This window comes from Lathyrus oleraceus, chromosome 3, assembly GCF_024323335.1.
Source record: "Lathyrus oleraceus cultivar Zhongwan6 chromosome 3, CAAS_Psat_ZW6_1.0, whole genome shotgun sequence".
NCBI lineage: Eukaryota > Viridiplantae > Streptophyta > Magnoliopsida > Fabales > Fabaceae > Lathyrus > Lathyrus oleraceus.
The window spans coordinates 509,240,782-509,248,712 of NC_066581.1; the positions used below are offsets into that span (position 1 = coordinate 509,240,782).

At 43.4% G+C, this 7,931-nt stretch overlaps 1 protein-coding gene across 1 annotated transcript; it reads left to right on the plus strand.

Annotated features, from left to right (window-relative positions):
• The first annotated feature begins 3,953 nt into the window (after positions 1 to 3,953).
• LOC127131876 (uncharacterized) lies at positions 3,954 to 5,696 on the plus strand. The gene has a single exon (XM_051060765.1). It carries the CDS (start codon positions 3,954 to 3,956, stop codon positions 5,694 to 5,696), a length of 1,743 nt encoding a protein of 580 aa, XP_050916722.1.
• Positions 5,697 to 7,931: the final 2,235 nt, after the last annotated feature.

Genomic DNA, 7,931 nt, shown 5'->3' on the forward strand with positions numbered 1-7,931 from the left:
GAGGAAACAAAGGAAAAGTTTTTCACATTTTGAGGAATTGATTTTGGGAAATAAATCAGAACCCATGAGAACCAGATCCTTATTTAAACCATCTAAATAAATTCTTTTGGGATTGGTATCTTTAATAGAACCTACTTCAATTGATGAAACACTTCTAGATAGAAACAAGATTATGGTTATGCAAGATGAGTTGAATTAATTCTCCAGAATTGGGGTGTGGGGTCTTGTGTCAAGACCCAAAGGAACCCATGTTATAGGAATTAAATGGGTCTTCAGAATCAAGTTGAATGATCAGTGAGAAATGGTGAGGAAGAAAGCCAGACTAGTTGCACAAGGCTATAGTCAACAAGAGGGAATTAACTATATTGAAACCTTTGCACCAGTGGCCAAGTTAGAGTCTATTCATCTCTTAATTTCCTTTTATGTATATTATAACATCATTCTATATAAGATGGATGTTGAGAGTGTATTTTTGAGTGGCTACATTACTTAAGAGGTGTATGTTCATCAACCTTCTGGCTTTAAAAATCACAAAAACTCAGATTTTGTTTATAAACTCAAAAAATTTTTGTATGTGTAACACCCCAAAATTTGCCCTCCTCATTCATGAATTCATTTTTAGGTCATTTAACATTTCATATTGCATTTCATCATGTCAATCAGAATCAGATCCAAGAAGCTTGAATATCATCCAAGACACTTTGTGGGTTCTATCCGGGTGATCAGTCAACACAAGGGAAAGACTTGAGTTACTTCCAACAGGTTCAAATGGGGTCTATTCATCATTCAAAACGCTAATCTTGAAGGAGCAAAAATCTGTTCCTGAGTTGTCATGCTCGCTAGGTGAGTAGATTGGTTCGCCTAGCGAATCTGAACTGTCATGCTCGCTAAGCGAGCAGATCCTTCGCTAGGCGAAGCCCACGCGTTTTGAGAAAAATAACATAAGGTCATGGGCTTGAGTTGCCCTCATTTAAGCCCACAAATCCACGAAATTAGGTTATAAATTCAGAACTTCATTGAGCCAAAGCCTATTCGATTCCTATTATCAGAGAGAGAAAGAACAAAGCCGACAGAATTCAGAGCAGCCTCCGGACACTTAAGGGAACTCATCTGCAAAGAACCTATTCTACCTCATACAAACCCTAAGATTGCTTTGCAAACCCAGTCGTGCCATTCGATTGTAATCGATCTCTCCAATCAGGTTTGCCTTATTCCCATTATTTTATGCTTTTAATTTGAAATTTCTAAATGTATATGGTATTATTTGGAAGAGTGGGTATCGTTCGGTTTTGCCCACGGTAAATATGCATGAATGTATAAAACAACGCCTTGAATATTTAATCGTTTAATTTCTGAAATGTGTGCCATAGGGTTTGGGGTTTCTGAAACCGCATTGTTATCGAAAAAGAACCCAGAACCCGCAGGCGTTCGCTAGCATCATCGCTAGGCGAGCCTGTAGCGAGGCTTCGCTAAGCCCTCGCTAAGCGAAGCAGTAGCGAGCGTGACAGAAGTTGTTTTGTGCTCTTTAATTTGTTTGGTGATTGTTATGACATGCTTTCTCTTGCCTCCGTGCACTGTTTACCTAACGCTTTGTTGTCATGTTTCCTTTGTTTGGTGCAACTCTTGATTGCGCCCTATCTTGTTTCTCTAACCTGTTTGTTGAGTTTTTGTGAGGGCTCACATGACTCCTGAAAGGATAGCTTGCTTGGCATTCCACTTTATTTGTGGGATACCATTTGGAGATCTATTCCGATTACCTGTATTTACGTGCTTTCTTTGATGGTGCCAGCTTAAGAGATCACAGGGTTTCTTGCTTCGTTAGTTGCTATTACTTCGGATTTTTATCCGTGCGGTAGATCTCTTGATCCCTTTATTTTTCCCGCTTTTTACCGCTTTCTTAGCTGGAACACCTCGATAGGAGGCGATGTCTTTTGTGTGTTTACTTTTGTGCCCAAAGACCTCCCAGAAGAGGCACCAGTGTTGAAGATCTCCATGCAGAGGCAATTGGAGGATAAAAGGGATTAGTAGCCAATCCCCCGTTATTCAGTGCGTCGTTCTTTAAGATCACACTACGTGTCGATGCTTCAGAACAAAAGCCCAAGATCTTTTGTCCAGTCAGTCAGTGGAGAGGGTTCCACCTTTTTGAATCCCCACTTTTTTTCATGAGCTCACCCTGTCCACGGTTAAGAGCTATGAGGTCTTATCCTCATCACCCTTTTGATCTGCTCACCCTGACGCTCAGTGTCAGTGGTTAAGAGCCCGTTTGATTACCCTTCCATGGTTTGTTTGTCGAGGTTGATATGACCCCTCTTTACTAAAGCCCTACCCATGTATGTTTGAGCCCCCTTGTTGGCATGTTTACTTTATGCATGTTTGTTTTGTATGGTGTGATCGTCTCCCCATAGGATTGCTAGGCTTCGGATAGTCTCTCGTTTGCATGACAATTAAGGTAGCGCGGTTCCTTCAACTAGGACTGCCTTTTTGCATGAGCATCCCTAAAACACAAACAAACCCATTATTTTTCTTCTCCTAAGAACACGTTAACTCCTTCTACTACAGGTGAGTAAGTCTCCAAAGGTCGAGCATCCGGTAGATTACGTAGTAACATCGTTCGTCCAACCCTTAACCCGTAGTTAGCCGAACTACGGTTTGCTCTGATTCTCATTCCAGATGAGATACATAGGCATAAGACGCGATGTCTTAGCGAGCACACTCCTCTTTAGCCCATAGGTAGCCGAGCTACGAAGACTCTGATTCTCATATTCAGATAAGATACGTATGCAGTGGATGCGACATCCGTGCGAGTCATTTTCTTTTAACCCCTCTTTTAGTAAATAGCATATTAGATAAACCCACACCCTTTAGACAAGAATAACAAGAGTGGATCCCGTAGAGTACTACGGATGCGTAGGGGTGCTAATACCTTCTCTTCGCATAATCGACTCCCGAACCCAAGATTTGGTTGCGAGACCTTGTCTTTTCCTTTCCTTTTTTCCAGGTTTACTTCGAGTGTTTCCTTTCCCTCCTTTGGGATAAATAACGCACGGTGGCGACTCTTCTGTCATGCCTTTCTTCGTCGGTTGTGTTTTTTCGCAGGTTGCGACAGCTGACGACTCTGTTGGGGACAGACGGTTTCCCTAAGCGAGTCCCTCCTAGCTTTTGTAGGTTTTTTGTTTGTTGGGTGTTTGTTCTTTTGTACAGTTATTTATTTTTTAGCACTTGTGTACATATCATTGTCGTGTCTGTTGGCTCTGTTAGTTTGTTCGTGGGAGTGGGATGTTCTGCGTGAGATAGGCCCAATACACAGGCCTGAGTGCACTTAGGATTAGCGTGGTTTCACATGCCCTCACGTTCCGTCTCGGTCTGATGTTGGAATATGAAAACACAATTCAGATGTGGATCTTTTTAGAGAATTATGTGTTGTGGATCTCCTACAGTGCTAGAGCTATTTGGGAGAACCGTTAAGTCTGGATGACCTTTACCTTACTTTCATGGGAACTTGGCTGAGACACTCCTCTTATAGTGGTAATGCCAAACCGGAAATGGTGGACGTTATTACTATTCGGCCTGAGAGTCCGTGATATCAATGTCTCTACCCTTTAGCCTCCGCATGTGAGCTGGGTGGGTTGTTTACAGGTGTGCAGGAACCCTTGACCTCATCATACCCTGATATCTGATACCTGGTACCTGATCATCATGGTTCTTTTTCCTGGATCCGAACTTCTGGCACTGGTTTTATTTGTGGATCTGAACCTTTAAACCTGCATACCCGGACTGCCGACCATCGAGGACTTCTTCACAGAGAACAACTCGTGGTTCAGTATATGGTCGGAACCAGTCACATGTCCTTTGCATTGCATAACATCATCTGCATATTTGCGTCCAACATCTCATGCTTATTCATTTGCAGGATATTCCCTTTCTCGGTTTGGTTTGGCTGATCTGTGCTTATTATGGAGGCTCCCAGGAAGAGTAATGTGACCTATCATTTCTTTGATACCAAGATCAGCCCATTGCGTCAGATAAAAGCTTTGATTATTCCTGACCATGTGGGTTTATTCCGGGATACTTATGGCAACATCTTGCCTATGGTTGAACACTTGGATGCTTCTCAGAGGAGTCTGATACATACTTGCTTGCAGTTTTATGATCCTCAGTTGCGTTGCTTCACTTTTCAGGATTTCCAGTTGGCTCCTTTATTGGAAGAGTATGATATGATCTTGGGTGTTCCTCTACAGCATTGTGTCCCTTTCAACTCCGATATACCTCCACCAGAGCATAAGGATATTGCTAAGGCTCTTCATCTGGAAGTGTTTGTTGTGAAGGAAAATCTCTCTTCTAAGGGAGGTCTGTCTGGTTTTCATCTGGATTTTGTGGTAGGCAAAGCCGAAGAGTGTGTTGCTCAAGGCAATTGGGAGGCTGTGTGTGCTCTGTTAGCATTGAGTGTCTATGGTATTATGCTATTCGCCGATGAACCGAAGTTCGTAAGTATGAGTGATATTCATATCTTTCTGCTAAAGAACCCGGTTCCCACCCTTCTTGGTGATTTCTATTTTTCGGTGCACAATAAGAATGAGAAGAGACGAGGGAGATTGGTCAGATGTTGCGCTCCATTGTTCCATAAGTGGCTCGTGGGGCACTTGCCAAATGACGATGCTTTTCTGAATCCACATCAAGCCAGGAATTGGGCTAGAAGGTTGGTTGTCTTGACTGCTAAAGACATCAGATGGTGTAATCAGAATACCAAAGGTGGCGATTTTGTGGTTAGCTGTGGGAAGTACCCTAATGTACCATTATTGGGTATGAAGGGTTGTATCAACTATAACCCGATTCTTTTGAGAAGACAATTAGGGTATGCCTTGACTCACGCTCCTAAGGATCAAGATCTGGTGGAATCTTTCTACTTCCCAATGCAAGATAATCTAGAATTGGTTAAGCAAGCTGCTGGAGCTTGGAGGAATATTCATACTAAAGGTGCTATTGTCTATGGAAAATGTAACAACATCTCTTCTTCCCAGTATGATAGTTGGTTGCGAGAAAGAGCTCGGATTACTCTTCTACCTTTCTCTATGGGAGAACCATCTGATCCGGTTATTGTTGAGTCTGTCAGCATGGTTGAGTACAACAGTTTGAAGCAAGAAAAGGGAAAAGCCGATAAGTTGAATGCGAAGTTGAGTGAAGGCCTCAGGAAAACTTTGTGCGCTAAGAAAGAAGTTGAGAGAGAAGTTCAAAGATTGAATGAGCTTCAAAAACAAAGCAATGAGAGGATTGCCGAAGATGCTGATTACATCCGTAAAGTCTGTTCAGGTGAGGATATACTGAAGAAAGCTTGCAAGGCTGCTAAGGAGCAGTTAGGAAGAGCTGAATATAGGCTTATTGAGCGCCAGCAAAGGTGGGAAGAATTGTCTGATCGCCGAAAACAGGTTGAGATAGAAATCAGAGCAGAAAATGAGCAGTTGAAGAGTAAGGAGAACGAGCAGCATGAAGCACTTCGATTGGCTGAACAAGAGATCGTCGAACTAAAGATTCGAGCAGGGGTCAAGAGAACAAAAGAACAAGACAAGTACAAGAAATTGGAAGAAGCGGTCAAGACGAGGAATTTGTTGATTCAAGGCCTTACAGAACACCCTACTGACCCGGTTACAGAGGCGTTTCTTAAGGAAGTTCGGGGAGACTCGTTTGGGCTAGGTGTTTGACTCCTTTTGTTTTTGTAGAGTTCACCATCAGGCTTGTTGATGGGTTCTCATTTCTTTGTTCGTCGCTCTCAGAACAGTTTGTATTTTGACTATGACACCTTTCGGATGTTTCATTCTCTTTGATTATTTCAGTATTGTTATTTGCGCATTCGATTGCAGTTGTACACGTTGTTCTGGAAGGTCAACCCGGAATTGAGAAGGGGGATGCCTTGAAATTGAATAAGTAGTGCATCGCATACCATGCATACTAACCCTTGTTTGTTTTGCAGGTGTCACCGCAGTGTCTAATGTTTGTTCCCTGTTTCAGGCATTATTGGTCCCAAGCGAGTCCACAGGTACCCGACAAAGGAAAATCGTCTGCAACTAGCAATGGACCAGGTACAGAAAGAGCTGGCTGATATGCGTGAAAGGATGGATCAGTTCATGACATTGATGACTGGTATGGCAGAAGGCCAGGAAAAGCTGAGGGAATTGGTTGAGCAACCGAGGCCCGATCCAGAGGTAGAGATACCAAATGCTGAGGGAAACCCTGGTAACCCTGGGAACGCTGATAACCCTGTGAACACTAGTAACGCGGGTAACGCAAATGCTGATGGAAACCCGGGTAATGTTGGCAACACGGGGAATGTTGAAAATGGTATTGGCGGAAGGTACAATGTGAATCAAGGAATTCGGATTAACGGGCGCCCCGTTACTGAAGATTATCAGTATGATCAATTCTCTTTGCACGACGAAGCCCACGAGACCACTCGCCGTATGGATGAGCTTGCTGAGAAGCTCAAATCTTTGGAGTCTCAAAATTCCTTAGGTTTTGATGTCACAAATCTTGGTTTTGTTCAGGGAGTAAGGATTCCTCACAAGTTCAAACCCCCTACTTTTGAGAAATACAACGGCGCTTCTTGCCCACACACTCATCTCCAATCTTATTTGGGAAGGTTGGGAGCTCACACGGAAGATGAAAAGCTATGGATGTACTATTTTGAAGACAATCTAACTGGAGCTTCTCGTGAATGGTATTCTCATTTGTCTCGTACTACCATCAAGAGCTGGAAAGACATGGCAGAGGCTTTTGTCAAGCAATATCAATACAACTTGGACATGGCTCCAAATCGGACCTTGTTGCAAGGAATGTCTCAGACTGCCAAGGAGACCTTTAGAGAATATGCTCAGCGTTGGAGACAAATTGTTGCGTCCGTCCAACCCCCTATGTCTGAAAGGGAGATGGCAGACATGTTCATGAACACTCTTCAAGGCAATTATATTGAGAGATTGGCTGCTTGCCCGTCAATCAGCTTTGCAGAGATAGTAATTGCTGGAGAAAGAATCGAGAGTCTGTTGAAGATGGGTCGAATTCAAGACAATAGTGCTTCCAGCTCATCAGGTCCCAAGAAACCGTTTGCTGGTAACGGTCAGCGAAGAAGAGAAGGCGAGACAAGTGTTGTGTATGCCGGCAGAGGCAGGGGCAGAGGACGCCCTAATTATTAACAAGATCAAGTGGCCGCAGTCACTATTCCAACACCTGCTCCGCAACAACAACCGCAATATCATCCGCAACAGCAACCCAGGTACAACAATCAACAACAAGGAGGTAATTTGGGTCAGTAGAGACACTATCAACAACGTCCAAGGCAGACGGACCGAGTCATTGAGCCAATCCCAATGCCTTATTCTATATTACTCCCTAGGCTGATTAACCTGAATCTGGTTATGTTAAGAACTATGGCCCCACCAATCGATCCCAATAATTTGCCTAGAGGTTATAATGTCAACGCCAGATGTGCTTTTCACTCCAACGCACCTGGACATACTACAGATAATTGCAAGGCTTTCCAGCTAAAGGTATAAGATTTGAGAGATGCCAAGGCTATCAATTTTTCTCTGGTGCCTAATGTTATCCAAAACCCGATGCCAGCCCACGGCGGGCAGAGGATTAATGCTGTTGATAGTGGGGAAACTTTGAATTTGGTTTCTGATATGACTAAAGTGAAGACTTCACTATCAGTGGTTAAAGACCGACTTTTGAAAGGACAAATTTTCCCGGGCTGTGGAGAAGAGTGCAGAAATTGTCAAGCTGCCGAGAACGGATGTGACAGTTTGAGAAGGGGTATTCAGCAACTGATAGATGAAGGTTGTCTTCAGTTCGATCAGACCCGTCCAGTGAAGAATGATGTGTCGACAGTGACGATTTATTTCACTCCTGAAGAAATATATGTTCCCGAGAGACCCGCTCCGATA

Coding starts and splice junctions, on each gene's coding strand:
- LOC127131876 (XM_051060765.1), top strand. CDS start 3,954: ATGGAGGCTCCCAGGAAGAGTAATGTGACCTATCATTTCTTTGATACC.